This window comes from Jaculus jaculus, chromosome 18 (assembly GCF_020740685.1).
Source record: "Jaculus jaculus isolate mJacJac1 chromosome 18, mJacJac1.mat.Y.cur, whole genome shotgun sequence".
NCBI classification, from domain to species: domain Eukaryota; kingdom Metazoa; phylum Chordata; class Mammalia; order Rodentia; family Dipodidae; genus Jaculus; species Jaculus jaculus.
In genome coordinates, this window is record NC_059119.1 from 50,979,186 (window position 1) to 51,002,178 (window position 22,993).

A 22,993-nucleotide genomic window follows, 5' to 3' on the forward strand; every position below is an offset into this window, starting at 1 on the left:
GGTATTAGTGAAGGGAGGAATTCCTGCTCTGGGAGAGCCTCTCATGGGTCAGTGTGAGTGAAGGGCTGTGAGCCTGTAGTTAGGAGAACCTCCTGTCCAGGACCAGAGAATCCTGCAGCAGCAGTGTCTCTGTGGCGAGGCAGAGAGAAGGGACAAGGCGGGGTGGTCGGGCCCTCTGAGTGCCAGGACCTCACAGAGGCCACCTAGGGGGCGGCCAGGGCAAGCAGGTGACCCAGTGTTAGGCATGACAGAAGGTGGACGTGTGAAACACATGAAAGCTAACTTAGTTCCCTACCAAAGAGGGGCATAAATCACAAGGAATTTCCTGATGTTACGAGATGGTTTTGTTGCTGCCAGAACCATTCTACCCACAGCTGCAGCCAGCTGGTGACTGTTTCCTTCTGAATCACCACGTGTTCTGATAAGTGGACACCACCGGCAGTGTGAATGCAGTGACCCGCTCAAGGGACTCTGGTGGGCCACCGTGTGATCGTAGCTGGGGAGGCTAAGGTGGGAGGACTCCCCCAAAGCTAGACAGACTGTGTCCCAAGCAACAAAGAAAGAAAGCAAAGGAAACCTTTTTTTTTTAAATCATTTTTTATTCTTTAATCTTCAAAATTTTCTGCCATGACATCGGAATGCATGATAGAAATGGCTCATCTTCACATGAAACACTTGGATTCATTTTTCATTCACAAGTTTTTCTAAAAACATCTACAATTTCATAATCCCGCCTACTTCCAACCATTATCACAGATTTGACTGACCATTAAACAGTAGTTACCAGCAGCAGATGGCTGGAACGCTTTCTGCGTATTAGTAGTGTCTTTGGAAACTACCACCCAAGAGTATCGTGATTATAAATCTCATTGTATATGGCAACCCCAAAGGTGACACAGATGCCTCCAAATAAATTCCCTGCTTATCATGGAGAACTGTATCCCCCAGGCACTAAAAGAAATGCACTTTCTTCTCCTTATTCCTTGCTTATTTCCTAGTGTCTTTCTCGCAGGGAGCAGATGTCCCTGCTGACCTGATGCCCCCCCCCACCGCCAACGGTGGACACCGGCGCTGAGACCGGTGCTCGGCCGAGTGCGCACGGAGCACGCCGGAAACGCCAGGTGGCTGGGAACTGATCTCTTCTTTTGAAGAGAGCTACTTTGAGGTGTTTTCTTTTTTTTCTTTTTTTTCCCTCCTTTTTTATTAAAAAAAAAAAACTACAATAGTTGTAAACAAAAGGAAAGAGATATACACAGACATAACTACACACACAGAGATCTACACTGAGTATTTGTGATGTGGTATCTTCTTACCTAGAGATACAGTGTCTCCACTTGTCCTTTTACACACACTGACACCTTTTCATATAGCGCGTGAAGATAAGTGTTGTAAGTGTCCTTGGGAATTCACTGGAGTTTTCATATTTCCAAATGATGATGACATACCTGATATGTATTACTCCTGAGAAGATACTAGAAGGGAATGACAGTTCTGATGCACTTTGGAATGGCACAATCACGTAAACGCTTGCATAATTAAGACTTCTGAACTCATCCAAAGTTTCTAAACATGAACCAACAAAAAGTATGAAAACAATGCAAGTTAAAAAATAAAACAAGTTTTGTAATGAAAGTATAAACATACAAGAAATGCATACTTGCCACTAATTATTTTAAAGTAGGAAACATGTACTTAAGAAAAACATAGTTGTCTGACAAAACTCGAAAAACAAAACAACAAAACATCACCACCACCAACTTTACAATGTGTTGTCCCACAAAGAAGCTAGCCAGATTAGATGTGCAAGGCTCAGAAAAAAATGACCACATATAGCAAATCTGGTAAGTCTGCAATTTATATAAAAAAAGTACTGTGACTACTATTCACACTTCTGTTTAAAAAAAAAGCATTTTTGATTTTTTTGAACATTTTATCCCTCAGAATAATTAATTTGTATAAAAAAATCATAACTAAACCCATGAATTTCAAGCACCAATTCAACAATTTAAGCTTACTGTGTTTGTATTTGTGTTGGGGGAACAAATTAATGATGAAGGCTAAGCTACAATTAGCTAGGCAATCATTACAGTTCAGTTTTAAAGGCATGCGGTTTTAATCTTCCATTCACTTGAATGCCAAACATTAGACAATGTTTAGGCCAGTAAAGGACTCCTTGGAGAATCACTCTTTCTTAGTAGCATGGTTTAATATACATTAAAAGCTCTCCAACAAACCAATGCTCAGTTCTAAGGTGAAATAGTTTGTACACAGGAAATTGAGGATTATTCCTTGTTGTAACTTAGAAAAAGGCAGCACCTATATAGTAGACTAACAAGCACGTCTGGGCAGCCGCTGTATTAAGAAAACGCATCATCTGAGAAGGCAACATGATTGCACGTGGCAATACTGACGTTTTTGATTGAAAAAAATTCCATCTGCCAGGCGGGTGGGCTGGCCCGTGTCTTGGTGCGAGCGCCCTCTCCTGCCCTCTTCTCAGGAGGAGGGGCAGTCCGCCAAGGCACCAGCAGCAGCACCCCTGTGTGAGGCCTGGGGGCACCTGAAGAAAGCGGGTTCAGGCGTCAGGACTTTGCTTTCAGTCGGCGGGCGCTGGTTTGGTTTCCAGTATCCACACCATACACGCACACACAACGCAGTGACACACACCGGCATTCAGTTTTCTCCTTTACCCCGTGTGGTTGAGCCCAAACCAAACCACCTGTAGGTCTGCTGCAGGTAAGACTACCGGAGACGACAGGTCACGGAAAACAGTCTCCGTCAACAGGGACTCCCCATCGCCGTCCGTCCTGATTGCCGAGCAGGAGGGTGAAGCCCAGGCAGCGGCAGGAGCAAGCCTGCGTCTTAGCACAGGAGCGCAGCATCGTGCGGGTCGGCGGGCAGCTCCGCCCTGGGCTCCTCGGCACTCGGCTCCGCGAGGTCCTCGCTGTCCCCTTCGCTCTGCTCCTCGCTGTGGTCGCCGCCTGGCTCTCCAGTCTGCTCCAGGCTGTTCTCCACGAGCGTGGGGGAGCTGCTCACTCTGCTCCCGTCCTCGGCGCTCTCGCTGAAGGGCTGGGGCGGCGGCGGGGGGCCGTTAGGCTGGCTGACACTTTCAATGGAAGAGGCGGGGACTTTGCTTAGAGCGGAATCTGCTGTGACCTCATTCTGAGGCAAAGATAACTTTTCCACAAGCTTCCACTGAATGATACTCATGTCCTTTCCACCGGTTGAAATCAAGTGACTGTCATTGTGAGTAAAACTGACGTTGGTGACGTGGCTGCTGTGGGCACTGTACTTGTGACTGGGAGCCTGCAAGAGATCAGATGGAGAGGAAAACTAAGCTCATTCTTCACGAGCCGACGCGGGGCAGGGGAGATGGGTAGACGAGGGAGACTAAGTCAGCTTGAGAAGCCAGGGAGCTCAAATCAAAGCCACAGCCATACATCTGAGAAAGAAAGCCAGCAGTAATTTCCCTTCAATACATTCTGACATAAAAGGAGAAACAAGAAAGATAAATGAGTAAAGGAAACAAAGTAAAACGCACAAAAAAGAGCAAACAAATCAATAATATCACCAAAGGGAGTGGTGGGGGAGAAACGAGAGCCTGGTGTGTTTGTCAGACTCAGTGGTCTGTGCCTGTAATCCCAGCATTTGGGGTGCTGAGGTAGAGGGATCACTGTGTCTGAAGGCAGCCTGGGCTACGAGAAAAGACGCGCGTGTGTGGGGGGGGGGCCGCCTGTAACAGCACTCAGGAGGCCAAAGGACCGCTGCGAGAATGCAAGGCCAGCCTGAGCATCACAGGACAGTAAGACCAACTGCACACCTGAACTTTCTCAGTATATCTTTATAAAAATAGCCAAATGGGTGCCAACCATGGTGGTGCATGCCTTTAATCCCAACCCTTGGGAGCCAGAGGTAGGAGAATGCATGTGAGTTTGAGGCCAGCCGGGAACTGAAGAGTGACTGCCAGGTCAATCTGGGCTACAGATTTATTTATTTATTTATTTATTTATTTATTTATTTTTTTACCCTACCTGGAGGAAAAAACCCAAAAAACTAAATGTCTGGATGTCAGATAGTATACTTATCATAAGCTTAGTAACTCTTTTCATGAGCTGGCCAGGAGGACATTTTTCTAGATCATTAAGATTACAGGTGATTTAGGAAATAGGATCAGGGCTGGAGGGATGGCTTAATGGTCAAGGAGCTTTCTAGCAAAGCCAAAGGACCCAGGCTCGATTCCCTAGGACCCACGTAAGCCAGATGCACAAGGTGGCGCACGCATCTGCAGGTCATTCACAGAGGCTCGAGGCCCTGGCACACCCCCTCTACCTCCTTCTCTCTCAAATAAAATATATATTAAAAAAGGAAACAGGGTTAATTGGAAAGTGCCAAAAATCAGAAACAGCAACAGAGAGGATAAGCGGCTCTCAGCGCTCCCTGGAGTGGTGCGGAGGGAGAAGACAAGCTGCGTCTGAGGGTCAGCAGGGGAAGTCGCTGACCTACGAATGCTTTCTTCTTTCTCATCCACGACACACGCAGGGTTTCCAGACTGGCGCGCGGAGTTACGGTACCTTTGCTTTGGAGCAGGGGTACTGGAACAGATGCACTTTGCAGAAGTCGTCGGCCACGGCCACCACCCTCCTGTTGTGGGATCGCACCAGCGCGTTGATGTCTGTCCCATCGGACCCTTCTGGCCAGACACCTAGGGAAACGGGGCGAGCGACTGATGTTAGGGGGTGACTGCAAAGAGTCCCGGCGGCCAGCACAGACCCAGCGCTCCTCTGAGGTACCCAGCAGATGCGCTGCTCCAGTAGCTGCTCCCTGACTCACCTCAGCACTTAAGTTCCTAAATGTCTCTAGTTAGAGGACAATTTACCAGTTATTTGTAAAGTGAAATGGGGAAGAAGAAGAAAAAAAAAAAAGAGCCACAGCACTAAGCCTTCAAAGTGACCTGTACGTCCCTCTTCCGGGCAGATGCCTCCAAGAAAACCACAGTGTCAGCCACACACAGCTCTAGCATATATCCCAGTTTTCCTGAAACATTATGTCCAAAGAAAAGACATGCCAAGTGTGATCTTCTTAGGCACTTGGTGACGCTGTTCAATGTAAGTGAGCAGACTTCTATTAAATTCGATTAAAACTATTGCTACGTGTAAAGGCTGAGATGTTCAGATTCTACAGTGGAATGACATCCCAGAGAACAAATATTTCTTTCTTTCTTTCTTTCTTTTTTTTTTTAAGTAAATGCATAGAAACAAGTCAAAACACTTACTTGGTTTAACAAGTAAGTAAATACTTATTAGAACTACCATGCAGCCAGGCGTGGTGGCACAGGCCTTTAGTCCCAGCACTCGAGAGGCAGAGGTAGGAGGATTGCTCTGAGTTTGAGGCCACCCTGAGACTACACACAATTCCAGGTCAGCTTGAGCTAGCTACAGCGAGACCTTGACTAACAAAACAAATCTGTCAGGCAAGTTACTGCTTAAATTTCATCCAGATTATTATTTCAGACCAAGTTAATTATTTTGTTTTTAATTTTTCACTAGCCTACCAGAGTTTAGACTTAACACTGGATTCATTTTCTAACACACAGCATAAAGATGTTCAACTTTAAGATATGGCCAGAGGAGACAGCACAATTTTACCCTGTCACAAGGAAAATTTAGCAGTTTGGGTACCTGCTTCAGGTTTCCGTGTCATACTCATATGTAGCATTGTAACTGCCGAGTATAACATCCTTTTAATTCTTCACAAAACAAGGCTTTGTTAATTCTTCATGATTCCATTGTGTAGCCTACCCTTGCCTCAAACTGGAGATCCTCCCATCTCAGGCTATGAAGTGCAAAGATTACAGTGTGTGTTACTACGCCCTGCTCTTTCCCATTTATCCTAAAAACCCTTCAGAAGGGTCATCTAGAGATGGAGGAAGACTAAGAGGACTGACTTCTAGAAATATCCAAAACACTGGATTAGAAATAACTCACAAATTTTATCTTTAAATACTGTCTGCTAAAAGCGATTTTGTATGTAGAGGTGGGGAATTCAGCTCAGTGGGAGAGTGCTTGTGGAGCAAGAGAAAGACCCTGGGTTAGGCCTGAGCGTGCGCAGTGTGCGCACACACACACGCTTTTTATGTGGCAGAGTGAAGAGTGACCCTGTCGGCGAGGACACGGGGGGAGGGGGAGTGCACAGGTACAGCCACCTTGCAGAGCGGTAGTGGCTCAAGACACAACATACAGCTGCTATGTGGCATATGCCCGCGAGAATAAGAACACGTCTAAGACAGTACCTGGAAGAATGTACGTGTTCAGCTGATTAATGAATTAACAAAACAGTCTTCCATTAGAAAGGCTACAGACACAGGCTTCCCCATGAAAGACTCTCAAAATGCTATGCCAAAGGAAAGAAACCCGTGCCGAGCTCACACGTGTAGGCTTCTAAAGTTTAGAGAAATGGGTCTGTGGTGGCTGGAGTGCGGACAGGGGGCAGTGGGGAGGGACGACTGGGCACAGTTTTTAATGGTGGAAAAAAGCTCTAAAACTAGATCACGATATGTCGTGACTGAATACGGGAAAACCAGCAAATGTCAAGTGGGCCCTTCAGGTGACTCGCACGGTATGTGAGTTAAAGCTGCGACGTGACACGCCTCTGTTGGACAGGCGTGAAGGAGCGCGGCTCAAGTTCCCGCACTTGGGAGGCTTGGGGAGGGGGCGGTGACAGGAGCCCCAGGCAGGCTGGGCTGCAGTGAGGCGCTGCCTCAAAAACTAAATAACAAAATAAGCCTTTACTGATTTAAAAAGCTTCCAGTGGGGATGGAAAGATGGCTCTGTGGTAAAAGGTACTTACTGGCAAAGCCTGGTGGCCTGAGTTTGATTCCTCAGTGCCCATGTAAAGCCAGATGTGGCAGGAGGCCCAGGCACACTCATGCACTCGTTCATTTTCTCTCAAATTAATAAAAGGTAATCTATACGACTATGTCGGTTTCTTTCCTCTTGTCTCTCATATATGTTGCGGACAAAAAGTGGGGTTTGAGAACAAATCTCACGTTGGTTTAATCCTAATAGCTTTGATTTTTATGAACCTGACATTCGTAGTGATTAACACAAAGTATTCTTAGCGTTATGTAAGTAAACATAGTCCATATAAACGTTCAGACTGCCTCTGCACAGCTGTCGTGTCCTTACCGAAGACGTGAAAGCCTAGCACGCAGGTGTATGTCGTCCAGTCGGTGTCCTTGCAGTCAGACCGGTTCCTGATTAGCTTGCAGCCATTTTCAACGTCCCCTTTAAGTTTAGAGACAGGGAGTACAGTCACAGTGCTGGGCACAATGTATTTAAAGTGCATCTTGACTCAGACTAGCCACGTTTACTGTATTTATGCCCCATACACTGGAAAACGTGAAGACACGTTTAACAAGGGAAAGAAGGTGTTTACTTAACAGGCTCTTACAGAAGTATAGTGTTTCTCATGGATTTTTTTTTTCCACCTAAAAAGCATAAATACTCATCCTTTGTAATCCCCCCTGCCTGGCTCTAGGAACCATTTTGTGTGGCACCTGTCTCGCAGTGATTCTCACCGTGACAGCTCTACACCACTAATTGAATGCACCACTTTCTTGGAGAAGTGACGCTCGTGTGGGGCTCGTTACTTAGCTCGGGTCCACAGTGCTTTGCCAGGATCAGGGCTGCATGCACTCCGCACGACTCAGTTCCATGCAGCCCATCCGTGTCAGCCCCACAGACCCCTCTGAGCCCACCTCTGATCATTCATACTTACAGTACAGTATCTCGTAGTCGCCTGAGTTAGACATTATATGCTTGTTGTCTGGGGACCAGTCAAGGTGTGTGATATAGCTGGAATGTCCCTAGGGAAAGAGTAATATGAAAGCACTTAAGAGTTTTGAATAATGCTTTAGAAATTCACCAACAGTGCATGCATATTTTTTATATATATATATATACATATACATATATACATATACATATATATATACATACATATATTTACACATACGTACGTACGTACGTACATACATACATACATACATACATACATACATACATATATATATATGTATGTATCTTTTTTTGGCCAGGACCCCTAAGTGCCAGCATCTGAGCGTGTAGAACACAACAGGGCCCTCAGCAGGTCTTTGGTTCTCTTTCACTGGCCTGAAGCTCAAGGGACTGCACACCACAGCAACATTAAGTACTTGAAATCTTGGTGGACCCTGCTGGCTTCTCTACATACATACTAGAAACAGGTACCAACTACCTCTGCTAGAGCATTCTAAGAAAGGCTCTTAAAGTTGCATCTGAGAAAACACTACAAAAGATATCAATCATAGGGCTGGAGAGATGGCTTAGTGGTTAAAGCACTTGCCTGCAAAGCATAAGAACCCAGGTTTGGTTCCCCGGGACCCACATAAGCCAAATTCACATGGTGGCATATGCATCTAGAGTTTGTTTACAGTGACTAAAGGCATGCTCATTCTCTCTAATAAATAAATCATAAAAACATGAGAAAAAGGTATCATATCGTCTGTCAGGCTCATTCATGTGATTAGTGGTTCCAGGTCTGAGAGTGCCGCGTTCATTTCCAGGGCTGTGTGCGTGTTGCAGGCAGTGACTCTGCAGGAGAACTCCCATCGCCACCCGGGTGAGCAAAGCCGCCCAGCACTGCATTCCTGCCCAGCCACCAGCCCAGTTATCACCTGGCTCTTCAAAACAGTTATCTTTTTCTTCTTACCTGCTATTCTCACACTGGAAAATTAACACCCCTCCCACTGAATTCTGTTAGCTTTACATGTATGTTTGATGATGCCCAACAGTATCTCGGATACATCACATACATCTTCCTGTTTGTCAATTCCTCCAGGTTCACACTCAAAATCACTTCATCTCCTGTAGTCTTTTTTTTTTTCTTTTAAATTACAAACCTTGTGCTTGCATCCTTTTATTTTTTTCTTAGGTTAATAATCAATTCAATGTACCTCAGATATAGTTAATCATTCACACAAGTTTTCTAATTACTAGAGTCTAATTATTCCAATGCATAATGATGTGTCCCAAGATCTTTCTAAATCTATGATAGTCCCCACAGTGCTACACTGCAAATATGCACATTTATATTTCAATTATTTTCTCATGTACAGTTTTTTTTTGCCCTGAGGCAGGGTCTCACTCTAGCCCAGGCTGACCTGGAATTCACTATGTAGTCTCAGAGTGGCCTCAAACTCATGGTGATCCTCCTACCTCTGCCTCCTGAGTGCTGGGATTAAAGCATGCACTGCCACGCCATTTCATGCACAGTTTTTATTTATTTATTTATTTTGTTTTTTTGAGGTAGGGTCTCACTCTGGCCCAGGCTCACCTGGAACTCACTATGTAGTATTAGGGTGGCCTCGAATTCTCGGCAATCCTCCTACCTCTGCCTTCCAAGTGCTGGGATTAAAGGTGTACACAACCACATCTGGCTCCTTTTTTTTTTTTTTTTTTTTTTTAATATTTTATTTACTTGAGAATGAGTGAGTGAGCAAGTGCCACCTTGTCTATCTGGTTTTTATGTGTTTATTGTGGAAACAAACCTGGGTCCTCATGCTTTGCAGGCAAGTACTGTTAATTGCTTAAGGTTAACTGCTAAGCCATCTCTCCAGCCTGAGACTTGGTATAACTTTATTAATTTGTTTGAGAGAATAGTAGAGAGAAAGAGGCAGACAGAGAGAGTATAGAGTGCACCAGGGCCTCTAGCCACTGCAAACGAACTCCAGATGCATGTGCCACCATGTACATCTGGGCTTACATGGGTTTGGGGGAGTTGAACCTGGGTCCTTAGACTTCGTAGGCAAGAGCCTTAACCGCTAAGCCATCTCTCCAGCACTGCTCTCCCCCCCCCCCCCCCTTTTCTCTCTCTAGCCCAGGCTGACCTGGAATTCATTATGTAGTCTCAGGGTGGCCTCGAACTCACAGTGATCCACCTACCTCTGCATCCCAAGTGCTGAGATTAAAGGGATGCACCACCATGCCTGGTCTCTGAGACTTCTTTCTGACCCACTGTATTTTCAAAAAGTGTTACTCTGAAAGTTTCTAACAGAAATAGCTTTTTAAACTGCCTAATTTAGCCAGGCGTGGTGGCGCACACCTTTAATTCCAGTACTCGGGAGGTAGAGGTAGGAGGATTGCCATGAGTTCGAGGCCACCCTGGATGACCCAGTGAATTCCAGGTCAGCCAGGGCTAGAGTGAGACCCTACCTTGAAAAAAACAAAAACTGCCTTTCATTAGCCAACGGGAGAGAAACAATGACATGCCTCTGAGCACAGGCAATGATTAATTTCTAAAGTTAGGTAACCAACTATGAACTGGCTTTGAACTCACTATGTAGCCAAGGATGGCTTTAACATCGCATTCTCTTGCCTCTACCTCCTGAGTGCTGGGATTACAGGTATGGGGCACTGGGTCAATTTAGACAGTGCCAAGGATCAAACTCAGGGCTTCATGCATGCTAGGCAGCCGACCAGCTGCAGGCCATTTTCAGCCATGGCCATCTCAGGTCTCAGAGGAGGAGATGAGAGAGTTTACTACCGACAGAAACAGCAGCTGCCTCAACGTGACCACCACATAATTCTCTTTTTAAAATATTTTTTTTTGTTCATTTTTTATTTATTTATTTGAGAGCGACAGACACAGGGAGAAAGACAGAGGGAGAGAGAGAGAATGGGCGCGCCAGGGCTTCCAGCCACTGCCAACGAACTCCAGACGCGTGCGCCCCCTTGTGCATCTGGCTAACGTGGGACCTGGGGAACCGAGCCTCGAACCGGGGTCCTTAGGCCTCAGAGGCAAGCGCTTAACCGCTAAGCCATCTCTCCAGCCCACATAATTCTCTTTTTAACACGAGGAAAGTTTCTCGATCACTTTACAACTTAGCTTCTTTTAGTTCATACTTACAGTGCACTTTCCATATCTGCTGTACTTTCTTCCATTTTCTGAGACTGCGTACAGGTAAATAAAATTGTCATGAGATCCTACAGCCAGGAGAGTCCCATCTGGAATTCAAGAGGAAAAATTACTAACTAGAGAAATTTACTGTTACTTTATTGGATCTATATATACTAAGACTTTTTTTTACAAAAGTTAAATTCTATCAATTTTACTGTTATCACAAACAAAACAAAATAAGAATTAAAAAAAAAAAAAAAGCCAGGTGTGGTGACACATGCCTTTAATTCCAACACTTGGAAGGCAGGAGGAGGACTGCCTGAGTTCCAGGTCAGCCTGGAGCTACAGAGTGAGTTCCAGGTCAGCTTGGACTAGAGTGGGACCCCCTACCTCAAAAAAAAAAACAAAAACAAGTAAATAAATAAAAACATTGTTTCAAAATATACATACATACACACACATACATAGTTATTTGCACGCAGAGATAGAAGAGAGAGAAAATGAGTTCACCAGGGCCTCCAGCCACTGCCAATGCACTACAGATGCATGTGCCACTCTGTGCATCTGGCTTTATGTGGGTACTGGGAAACTGAACTCAGGCCGTCACACTTTGCAAGCAAGCACCTTCATCCATTGAACCATCTGTGCAGCGCAAATTCTTATGATGAACTGAACACTTCATCTAATTAAACAGACGTTTTTAAAGAGACAGAGTAACTGGGCCTTAGCCACTGCAGTCAAACTCAAGAAGCCCGCGCGCCCACTGTGCATGTGCAACCTTGCACTTGTGTCACTTTTGCACGGCCACCGTGCATGTGCAACCCTGCACTTGTGACCTTTGCACGCCCACCGTGCATGTGCAACCCTGCACTTGTGACCTTTGCACGCCCACCGTGCATGTGCAACCCTGCACTTGTGACCTTTGCACGCCCACCGTGCATGTGCAACCCTGCACTTGTGACCTTTGCACGCCCACCGTGCATGTGCAACCCTGCGCTTGTGACCTTTGCACGCCCACCGTGCATGTGCAACCCTGCGCTTGTCACCTTTGCACGCCCACCGTGCATGTGCAACCCTGCGCTTGTCACCTTTGCACGGCCACCGTGCATGTGCAACCCTGCGCTTGTCACCTTTGCACGGCCACCGTGCATGTGCAACCCTGCGCTTGTGACCTTTGCACGCCCACCGTGCATGTGCAACCCTGCGCTTGTCACCTTTGCACGCCCACCGTGCATGTGCAACCCTGCGCTTGTGACCTTTGCACGCCCACCGTGCATGTGCAACCCTGCGCTTGTCACCTTTGCGTGTCTGGCTTATGTGGGATCTGGAGGGAGATCAAATTTGGGTCCTTAGGCTTCACCACTAAGCCATCTCTGCAGCCCAACAAATGGATTTTGACTATGTAAACAGACATAATGGAACTAGATTCTAAAGAACTGAAAAGGTCTGTGACATCTGCATATTCTGAATATTACCACAATTTCTTTTTTAAAAAATATTATTTATTTATTTGTTAGAGAGAGAGAGAGAGAGAATAGGAACGCCAGGGCTTCCAGCCACTGCAAACAAACTCCAGATACATGAGCCACCTTGTGCATCTGGCTTATGTGGGAATCAAACTGAGGTCCTTTGGCTTTGCAGGCAAGCACCTTAACCACTAAGCCATCTTTCCAGCCCCTCTTTAAATTTTAAAAAAATATTTTATTTTTATTTATTTATTTGAGAGAGGGAAAGAGGCAGAGTAAGTGAGAGAGAATACAATTTCTTTTTTCTTTTTTTTTTTTTGTGGTAAAGAGGACTGAACTTAAGGCCTCACGTGTGAGAGACAAGTGCTCTACCACTTAGCTACACTGAGTTTTCAGTCTTTATAACCTCTTATATGCAAGGACGAGGGAGCTAACTATAACTAGGTATAGTATTTGACCTAGTATCTACTCAAAATTCTAGTGTCTGGGATATTTGATTGTACTGTTTATTTTCAACAGCAAATGTCATTCTAGCAATTCATTCTAAATTCATATTTGCTTGAGGGTTATAAAGTTGTTTAATTTTAGCAGACATTTTGTAGTTTCCAAAAGTGGAATTGTGTAATTTGTTGGTTTGTTTGCTCCCCCTGTCCCCCAAGGTAGGGTCTTACTCTGGCCCAGGCTGACCTGCAACCACTTTGTAGTCCTAGGCTGGCCTCAAACTCATAGCAATCCTCCTGTCTCTGCCTTCCAAGTGCTGGGGTTAAAGGAGCCACCATGTGTGGCTCATTGGCTTGCTTCTGTGGTACTGGGGATCACGTCCACAGCACCACATGCCAGGGAACCATTCCACCACTGACCGGTGTCTCTGGCCCAGTAGGGACATGCAGTCTGCTGTTTAGGGAAACACACTGAATACTTCACAGCTCTTGAGAGCAGACAATAATCAAGTCATCTTTGTCAGAAGTAAGAGAGCGCCAGCGAGCAGAGGGCTGTGAACGCTAGGATGGGGCTGGGCAGACTCGCCTACCTGCTGAGTAGCGCATCACGGAGAGCTGCTCGTTCCCATCGGTGTGGATAGAAACGAGGTCTCTGGTTTCTGCATCCAGAACAAACCACCTGTTTGAGAAGGACAAATTGAAACTTTACGCAGATGTTTATTCAGAAAGTTGTTGGCACTGTGTACATTTTAAAGTTTCAATTATTATTTTTTTTTTTTTTTGGAGGTAGGGTCTCACTCTAGTCCAGGCTGACCTGGAATTCACTATGGAGTCTCAGGGTGGCCTTGAACTCCCGGCGATCCTTCTACCTCTGCCTCCTGAGTGCTGGGATTAAAGGCATGAGCCACCACACCTGGCTTGAAAATCTTTTTTGAAAAAATTTTTTTATTATTTATTTACTTATTTGAAGAAAGAGAGAGGGAGAAAAAAGCAGATAGAGAGAATGGGCATGACAGGGCCTCCAGCAACTGCAAACAAACTCCACACACATGTGCCATCTTGTGCATTTGGCTTACATGGGTCCTGGGAATTGAACCTGGGTCCTTAGGCTTCACAAGCAAGTGCCTTAACCACTTAGCCATCTCTCCAGTCCTGAACAATCTTTTAAGTAGAATGTGTTTTTCCTCTTCTAATGAAGGATGAGTTCATTTCTCAAAGTGCAGCATGAACAAACATACCTAATAATTTTCTCATTTCTATTTTCCTTTGTCTTTTTTGGTTTTTCAAGGTAGAGCTTCACTGTAGCCCAGGGGCTGACCTGGAATTCCCTCTTGTAGTCTAAGGGTGGCTTGGAACTCAGTGATCCTCCTGCCTCTGCCACCCAAGTGCTGGGATTAAAGGCGTGTGCCACCTCACCCTGGCTATGTTAAGTTTTCACTCAACATCAATTGTGTCTCTGGCAGGCACTGTTTTGACGACAGGGTCAGTGTTCTTGAGGACTACTCGAGTGAGAGGAAAGTCAACGAGGCAGTTAGGAGAAGAATGACGTGATGGTCAGAAAAGTTAACAGAGGGACCCGCAGAGAGGAGGGATGACAGCAGGTACAGCCACACCTCTAGAAGAAGGGGGGGGCGAGCTGAGCTGAACCCTGAAGGGCGTCGGGCGGAGTAAGAGCTTCGTGGGTGAGGTGGGCAGGACTGGGACTGTGCGGGTGCCAGGGACTGGCACTGAGCCATGTGTCTGGTGTGATTTCAAGGAACCCCGAAAGAGGGCGCTTTGCCTCCCCACTTCCTCCGCACTTGCTGACAGGAGGAAAGTGAACTGCGAATGTATTCACTGGCTTCAACTCAGCTACATTTCAAGTGACTATTGCCACACCACTAAGGGGAAAACCTGTGTGTCTGTGTGTGGTGATGGTGACGAGTGTGTGAGAAGATGCATGCCGTGATGTGAGTGTGGAAGTGTTTTCTAGTCTTGCCAAAGATGAAAACCTTAGCTATTATTACTAAAATGTTTTGAAATGAAGGGACTTTGTAAAATATTTTTGTTTATTTGTATTTGCAAGCAGAGAGACAGACAGAAGACAGAATGGTTGTGTCAGGGCCCCCAGCTGCTGCAAACAAACTCCAGATGCATTTGCCACTTGGCTTTATGTGGGCACCGGAGAGTCAAACCTGGGTCATTAAGCTTTGCAAGCAAACGCCTTAACTGCTGACCCATCGCTCCAGCCCCTGAAGGGACACTGTCTTAGACTCAGAACCTTTACAATCAGTGGTATCTGAGTTGGAATTTGGAACATTTTAGTTCCATTAACTGGCTAGGATTGTAGCTGCTGCCAAAAGTGCTGAGTTGAGCTGGACACTGAAGTCTCTCCCGGTCGATGATTCTAAGTAAAAACCTAAGGTCTATATACTTAACACGCTCATCTTTCCAGCCAGCTTCCTTGTCAGATTTATTACACTGTCACTACAGACCACAAACTCAGGTCTTCTGTATGTCACCTCTTTCCATCAGCCACCTCTCCTTTCCAACCTTGTTTATTTTTGGTTTTTCAAGGTAGGGTCTTAGTCTAGCCCATGACGATCTGGAATTCACTATGTAGTCTCAGGGTGGCCTCTACCTCTGCCTTCTGAGTGCAGGGATTAAAGGATTAAAGGCATGTGCCACCACAACAGGCTTTCAACACCCCCCACCCTGTTTAAAAACGTTTTATTTGCAAGCGGGAAGGAGACAGAGAAAGAATGGGCACACCAGGGCCTCCAGCCATTGCAAACAAACTCCAGATGCATGTGCCCCGCTTGTGCATCTGGCTAATGTGGGGAAGCAAACCTGGGTCCTTTGGCTTTGCATGCAAGTGCCTTGCCATTAAGCCACTTCCCCAGCCCCTCAACAGCCTTTCTTTTTAATTTATTTATGGGTGGCAGAGGGAGAAAGAGGCAGAGAGAGATAAGAGAGAATGGGTGCATCCGGGCCTCCAGCCACTGCAAACGAACTCCAGACGCATGCACCCCCTTGTGCATCTGGCTTACGTGGGTCCTGGGGAACTGAGCCTTGAACGGGGATCCTTAGGCTTCACGGGCCAGCGCTTAACCACTAAGCCATCTCTCCAGCCCTCCACACCCTTTCTTGATTCAACACACTTAACAACATTTCCTTAAATGAAAAAGGCACCTCCGCAGTACTGGCACACCTAGGCTCCCAGCTGCAGGGTGAACACTTTCCCCTTGAGTAGAGACGAGCAAACATGCGTGCTCTCCCATTTCTGTTCAATTCTGTACTGAGCATTCCAGTCAGAACAATGAGGCAAGAAAAAGGAAGCAAACACCCCAATGGGTAACCAAAATACAGATAACAGACACTGTGAAGGGGCCAGGGAGATGGCTTAGTGCTTAAAGAAGCATTTGCTTGCAAAGTATCCTGGCCCAGGTTTAATTCCCCTTTATCCATGTAAAGCCAAATGCACAAAGTGGCACGTGTGTCTGGAGTTCATTTGCAGAGGCCATAGGCCATGATGCACCATTCTGTCTCTGCTCATAAAAAAACTAACGAATAAATTCATTCTCATTCTTGCGACACTAAGTAAAGCCTTGTGGAAAGCTCAGATTCCTAGCTTCCACCAACCCAAAGGCTAATCAGCATGTCATCAGTCAGCATCTGAGGCCTGAAGCAGAGACTTCCTTGCTTGGCTGGAACACGCCAACCTGATACGCCCATCAACCCATTTTGAATGTATTCTCACTTCTGAATTAAAAACAAAACAAAAAAACAAAACAAAACAAAACAAAAACCTGTAAAGGGGCTGGAGAGATGGCTTAGTGGTTAAGGTGTTTGCCTGCAAAGTAAAAGGACCCAGGTTAGATTCCCCAGAACCTACATGAGGCCAGATGCACAAGGTGGCATATGCACCTGGGGTTCGTCTGCAGTGGCTATAGACCCTGGCACACCCATTCTCTCAATCAAATAAATAAAAATAAAAAATAAATGTTAGAAAAGAACCCTGACGATGCGGTGAAAGGACTTCCGGTGCTGGTGAGAGCACAGAGCAGCAGAGCTGCCGCCGCACTAAGCCTGGGTGGTTCTACAAAGGACTAACCAGACTGTGGCTGAGCAGAGTCACAACCACACCCACACAAATCGTGCAGCGCTGCTACACACATCATTAGTTGATGAAGGCGTCATACCCATATGCTGAAATGTGTGGACTAGCGTGGTGGCACATGTCTTTAATCCCAGCACTGGGGAGGGAAGGAGAGGGGAAGTAGGAGGATCACCATGAGTTCTAGACCAGCTAGATTGAGACCCTACACACCCCCAGAATACAAGAGGAGGGCTGGAGAAATGGCTCAGCACTTAAAGACACTTATTTGCAAAGCCTGATGGCCTGGGTGTGATTTCCCAGTTCCCATACTCATCTTCTTTCTGTCTGCCCTTTATTTGTCTCAAATAATTAAATTTAGAAAGAAGTGCTGTTTTGGGGTCTCATAATTCTGGACATGGACAAGGAACCTCAAGTGTCCACTGGTCAGTCTTTATTCAGGACAGAATGAGACTTCTTGGTGGAGCTGCTGCTCTTGGGCCCCCAGCTCTGTAAGGAAGCCCTCATCCCAAGGCGAAGGAGCATCTGAGGAGCAATTCCACCCCCCCCCCCAACAAGGGAGAGTCTCACTCTAGCCCAGGCTTACCTTCAATTTACTATGTAGTGTCAGAGTGACCTTAAACACTTGGCAATCCTCCTACCTCTGCCTCCCAAGTGCTGGGGCTGGGGACGATAGCTTAGCGGTTACAGGTGCTTGCTTATGAAGCCGCACAGCCCTAGTTCGATTCCACAGTACCCACAATAAAGCCATATGTACATAGTGGCTCATGCATATGGAGTTTGTTTGCAGTGAGAACAGGCCCACAGTGTGCCCATTCTATGCTTGCAAATAAATGCAAAAAAATGAAAAATGATTTTCTTCATACTTCATCTCATCATGAAGTGGGTCTTGGGATGGGGATATGCCTCAATGGTCAAAGGCGTTTGTTTGCAAAGCCTGTTGGCCCAAGTTTACTTCCCTGGCCCCCATGGAAAGCCAGACCCAAAAGGTGGTGTGTGTGCCTGTGGGAAGACTGAATGTAAGGCATATATGCTAGTTGGCCTTTACTATTGAGCTACATCCCACCCACAATAATGTTTAGCTAGGATTAATTTTAATCTTTTATTTTTAGTTATTTATTTGAGAAAGAGACACACACAGAGAATGGGCATGTCAGGGCTTCTAGTTATTGCAAATGAACTCCAGACACATGCACCACCACGTGTACCTGGCTTACATGAGTAATGGAGAATTGAACGTGGGTCCTTAGGCTCTGCAGGCAAGTGCATTAATGCTAAGCCATCTTTCCAGCCCAAACTTAAGTGTCCGACTTTAGGTCAGGCTGACCGGGAATTCACTACGTAGTCCCAGGCTTGCCTCAAATTCACAGGTATCCTCCTACCTCTGACTCCCAAGAGCTGGGATTAAAGGAGTGCACAACACGCATAGTAAGTGTGCTACCTGTAGGATCCGTTTTCCCAATCAGACAGAATATCCTGCCACTTCAGACCCCTCGGCTCGCGTGAGACGCCCTACCTGCCTGAGTGCGTTCCCACGGCCACCACTGTGCCACTTGGGTGAAAATCTGCACAGTGTCCTGGTTCCTAGAAGACAGACAGACAGCTGTTGGGGCGTACGTGAGAAGGTCTCCCTAGATCTATTTCACAACAGTAAAAACAACTCTGAAAGTAATTTGTTTCACATCAACATGGGAATCTGATCAACTTTACTGTAACCAGTAAGAGATACTACTTCATGAGAGGAAGAGAATGTCAGGGAACGATGGGATGTGCTGGCGGACTGGCGAGGGGAAGGACCGCCCGGCTGTGGTCAAACAGTGGAAAGAAGGACAGTAACAAGCACCTGTACAGTGCATTCCTTTGGGGCCAGAAGAGGTGGGTGTCTGGGTGGGCTGAGAAAATACAGTAAAATACTCCTCAAAATTAAAAATAGAGGACAGTCGAGTCTGTTAGTGAGCAGCACGCACTAAATCTAACTGCAACACCACCAGAGGCTCAGATGTTTTCAGAGTTAACACTCCGTAAGTATATGTGAAATCTTTAATTTTTACAACTGAAATGGACAGGAAAATCACAATTTTATCCTGCTATTTTGCTTCTTTAAAGGGCATCAAGCATGTTCCTCTTATCCTCCCCCACCCCAACAAGCCACAGTTTCTTTGGCTGTTTCCAAGTGCTGGTGGGAGTAGCTTCTTGGGGGGGGGGGGGGGTTAATCACATCTGGCTTCACTCACATCTACCAGTCTGGTCCATTCCAGTCTGTGTTCCACCGAGTTCCACATGCACACCTGTCTGTCCTGGGCACACGTCAAGAGCAAATCTTTGAAAGGATGTGTGGCAAGGCCCCAAAGTTCATCTGTATGACCCTGAGAACAACAATCATTGGTTTAAGAACCACAGGATATCATCAAAAACCTGTGTAAATCTTTGATTTCATCGAAAGCTTACCTGAACTTCTATTTGAAAGCCATCATTAAATGTTCCCCGCAAAATAAAGTTTCGAGATGTACCTACTAAAAACTGATCAGCCTTTCCTTCTGCAACAGCTCTAATTGTGCCGTACTGATCAGGAACCTGAAAAACAGGAAGCCTATAAAATTACCACACATATTAACATGCATTAATTGCTACCTAAAAGTGGCTGCATTTATAACTGCAAGCAATTATAGGATATTTAATGATAGAACTCCAAATTTGAAAGTAATATGCTAATCTCATGCTACTAGTAATTAGCTCAACTACACTTCACTACACAGAAGTCATGTTGTTATTACCAATGTTTTTGCTTCATTTATAATAATTTTTGCAATATAAAGCCTCCTACATGCTAGGCAAGCATTCTAGCACTGACCTCAATCCTAGCTTACTACCTTTTTCATGGTAGGGTCTCACTCCAGCCCAGGCTGACCTGGAACTCACTCTGTAGTCCCAGGCTATTCCTGAACTCACAGTGATACTCTTACCACAGCCTCTTGAGTGCTAGGATTAAAGACACGCACCACCACTTTGCCATACATACAGTCTTTTTATTTTTTGTGTGTTTGAGGTAGGGTCTCAGACACTCTAACCCAGGTTGACCTGGAATTCACTAGATAGTCTCAGGGTGGCACTGAACTTATGGCAATCTTATCTCTGCCTTTCAAGTACTGGTATTGAAGGCATGTGCCTCCACACATGGATAGGTTCAGTTTGGTGTTTTTTTTTTTTTTTGGGGGGGTTCATTTTTATTTATTTATTTAAGAGTGACACAGAGAGAGAGAGAGAGAATGGGCGCACCAGGGCTTCCAGCCATTGCAAATAAACTCCAGATGCATGTGCCCCCTTGAACCGGGGTCCTTAGGCTGCACAGGCAAGCGCTTAACCGCTAAGCCATCTCTCCAGCCCAGGTTCAGTTTTTAAAATCAAACTGGTCACTGTATATCCTAAGACTTGGATATAGTATTCAATGATGCATCTGTTGAATTTTAAATTTGGAAGGTTTTATTTTTTCAGATCTGAAAAGTCTCAACATGTAAAACAATATATAAGGTAATTGCTTTGCTCGATTTTAATTCTTTAACATTATTTTGTCTTAAAAAAGTCTTTTGTACCATAACAAATTCTTTCCCATGGACAGTAAGAATGGGTACCAGTTTCCTGGACAACTTAAGTGGTCTTAATGTTGCATTTCCAGCCTTACCTCTATTTCTCTTTCAGGATTCAGATCATGATCCCACAGAATTATTTTCCTGTCTTTCCCTCCTCCAGTCAGTAACATCCCATTTCTCATCTGACAAAGTGTAAACACACTGCCATCGTGAGCTTTGATTTGTCTGTTGATCTGATATATACCTGAAAGATGAGGGAAAAAGAAAAACAGCAGTGACATCACTTTTTCACTGGGCAACTTGAGTGTCTGTGGGGAAGACAGCCACAGCAGAACCACACAGGGAAGACTGAAAGATCCCGACTCCACAGTCAAAGCCCTATTTCAACAAGTCATCAATCAACAGTATAACTTCCATCTTAGCCTCAAATGTTGCTGTCTCCTCTTGTCGCTGCCTTGTGCTGTGTTAGTGTGGCTCTACTGTTCTGAATATAGCCTTGAGGACACAGGTACAGGAGTGGCATGCCCAATCCACCAGTTAGCTTATAATAACAAAGCTGTGACCAGGAGTCATGCCTCACACCTCAAGGTGCCTAGAACTTTACAAGAAAACCTTTGTTATCTCAGTACTTAACATTTATCACTGCTAAACTTTCATCTGCTCGGATATAGGCAACTGGAACATGCACTGAGGCAAAGGTGCACACGGGATAGTACAGAGAAACTTCAGTATATGAAAAACTGGTCAGGGGCCTGGGGAGATGGTTTAAATGGTAAAGTGCTTGCTGCGCAAACACGGGTATATGAGCTCAACCCCCAGAACCCATGTAAAATAGGCAAGTGGGGTGGGGCACATGGGGAATCCCTGCACTGGGAAAGTGCACACAGGAGGCTTGCTGACCAGGCAGTCTAGCCTACACGGTGAGCTCCAGGCCAGTAAGACTCTGTCTCAAAAAACAGGTATGTGTGGGATGGGGGGGGGAGGGGAGGTGTGGGGAGAGCACCTGGGAGTCACGACACCTAGGGCTCTCTTCTGGCTTCCACATGCATGTATAACTATGTGGACCCCACACATGCATAAGTAAATTAAAAGGGTGAATTTTCTATTTTTGGTTTTTCAAGGTAGGGTCTGACTCTACCCCAGACTGACCTGGAACTCACTATGTAGTCTCAGGGTGGCCCTGAACTCATGGCGATCCTCCTAACTCTTCCTCCCAAGTACTGGGATTAACGGTGTGCACCACCACACGCAGCTTAAAGGGTGAATTTTATTTTTATTATTGTTATTTATTTATTTGAGAGCAACAGAGAGGAGAGAGAGAGAGAGAGAGAGAGAGAGAGAGAGAGAGAGAGAGAGAGAGAGAGAGAGAATGGGCATGCCAGGGCTTCCAACCACTATAAACACACTCCAGATGCGTGCGCCCCCTTGTGCATCTGGCTAACGTGGGTCCTGGGGAATTGAGCCTCGAACCGGGGTCCTTAGGCTTCACAGGCAAGCGCTTAACCGCTAAGCCACCTCTCCAGCCCTAAAGGGTGAATTTTATAACATGAACTATATCTCAATAAAGCTATTACTGAGATTACTCGTTTAAACTCATCTTTCTAGTTGAGCTACATTTATATTTATAAAATTAGCTTCAAGTGCAGGGCATTGGCAGCCTTTAAAAACAGTTATCTACGCTGACTCTGAAAACCATCTCAGCATGAGCATGGTCCTGATGCACACACTTAGAAGATGGGTGTAGGTGCCTCGGAGTAAGGGAAGTGTGTAGTTTAATGGAAAGCTTGCCTGTCAGCAGAGCTCAGCACAGACCTCCAACCATCCACTTTCAGCTCCTCACTCACAGCCAGGAGAAAAGTGGGGGTACATGACCTAAAAAGTCATTAAGCTTTGAGTGGTACAATGTGCTCAGTGGGGTCCCTGGACAACTACCTAGCACTATTCTGATGCATCAATGTGCCCGACTGGGAAAGGGCATCTGAAACATGTGAACTTTCTGAAAGCATAACTGGCTTCATTTGAGATTAAATAAAAAAAAATTAAGGGGAGGGGAAAGACCTGTGCAAAACTTTCAACAAGCAACAATAGTCTGAAAGCACTTGCCCACAAAGCATAAGGACTCAGGTTCGATTCTCCAGTACCCACATAAGCCAGATGCATAAGGTGGCACATGCATCTGGGGTTTCTATGCAGTGGCTAGACTAGGTCCTGGCGTGCCCATTCTCTTTCTGTGCCTCTTTCTCTGTCAAATAAATAAGTCATTAAAAAAATACACAGGCATGCTGGAGGAATGGCTTAGTGGTTAAGGTATCTGCCTGCAAAGCCAAAGGACCCAGGTTTGATTCCTGGTGGCCCTGGTGTGCCCATTCTCTCTTTCCCCCCACCCCCTCTTTCTCTGTCAAAAAAAAAATAAATAAATAAAACATTTTTTAAAAAACGCAGGTATGGAGTTTTATATTCTCCATGAGAATG

At 45.6% G+C, this 22,993-nt stretch overlaps 1 protein-coding gene across 2 annotated transcripts in view; it reads right to left on the bottom strand.

Moving 5' to 3' along the window:
* Positions 1-585: 585 nt before the first annotated feature.
* Eml4 (EMAP like 4) overlaps positions 586-22,993 on the bottom strand; it is a 133,846-nt gene continuing 111,438 nt past the window's right edge. For both annotated transcript variants that reach the window (XM_045137313.1, XM_045137312.1), the window contains 10 exons: positions 20,614-20,765; positions 19,383-19,508; positions 19,169-19,300; positions 18,451-18,518; positions 13,429-13,517; positions 10,942-11,039; positions 7,774-7,861; positions 7,182-7,280; positions 4,569-4,699; positions 586-3,303 (listed from right to left, as the gene is read on the bottom strand). In XM_045137313.1, the coding sequence (XP_044993248.1) occupies positions 2,860-3,303; positions 4,569-4,699; positions 7,182-7,280; positions 7,774-7,861; positions 10,942-11,039; positions 13,429-13,517; positions 18,451-18,518; positions 19,169-19,300; positions 19,383-19,508; positions 20,614-20,765 (1,427 nt within the window). In that variant the 3' untranslated portion in view covers positions 586-2,859. The remainder of the gene's footprint in view (positions 3,304-4,568; positions 4,700-7,181; positions 7,281-7,773; positions 7,862-10,941; positions 11,040-13,428; positions 13,518-18,450; positions 18,519-19,168; positions 19,301-19,382; positions 19,509-20,613; positions 20,766-22,993) is intronic.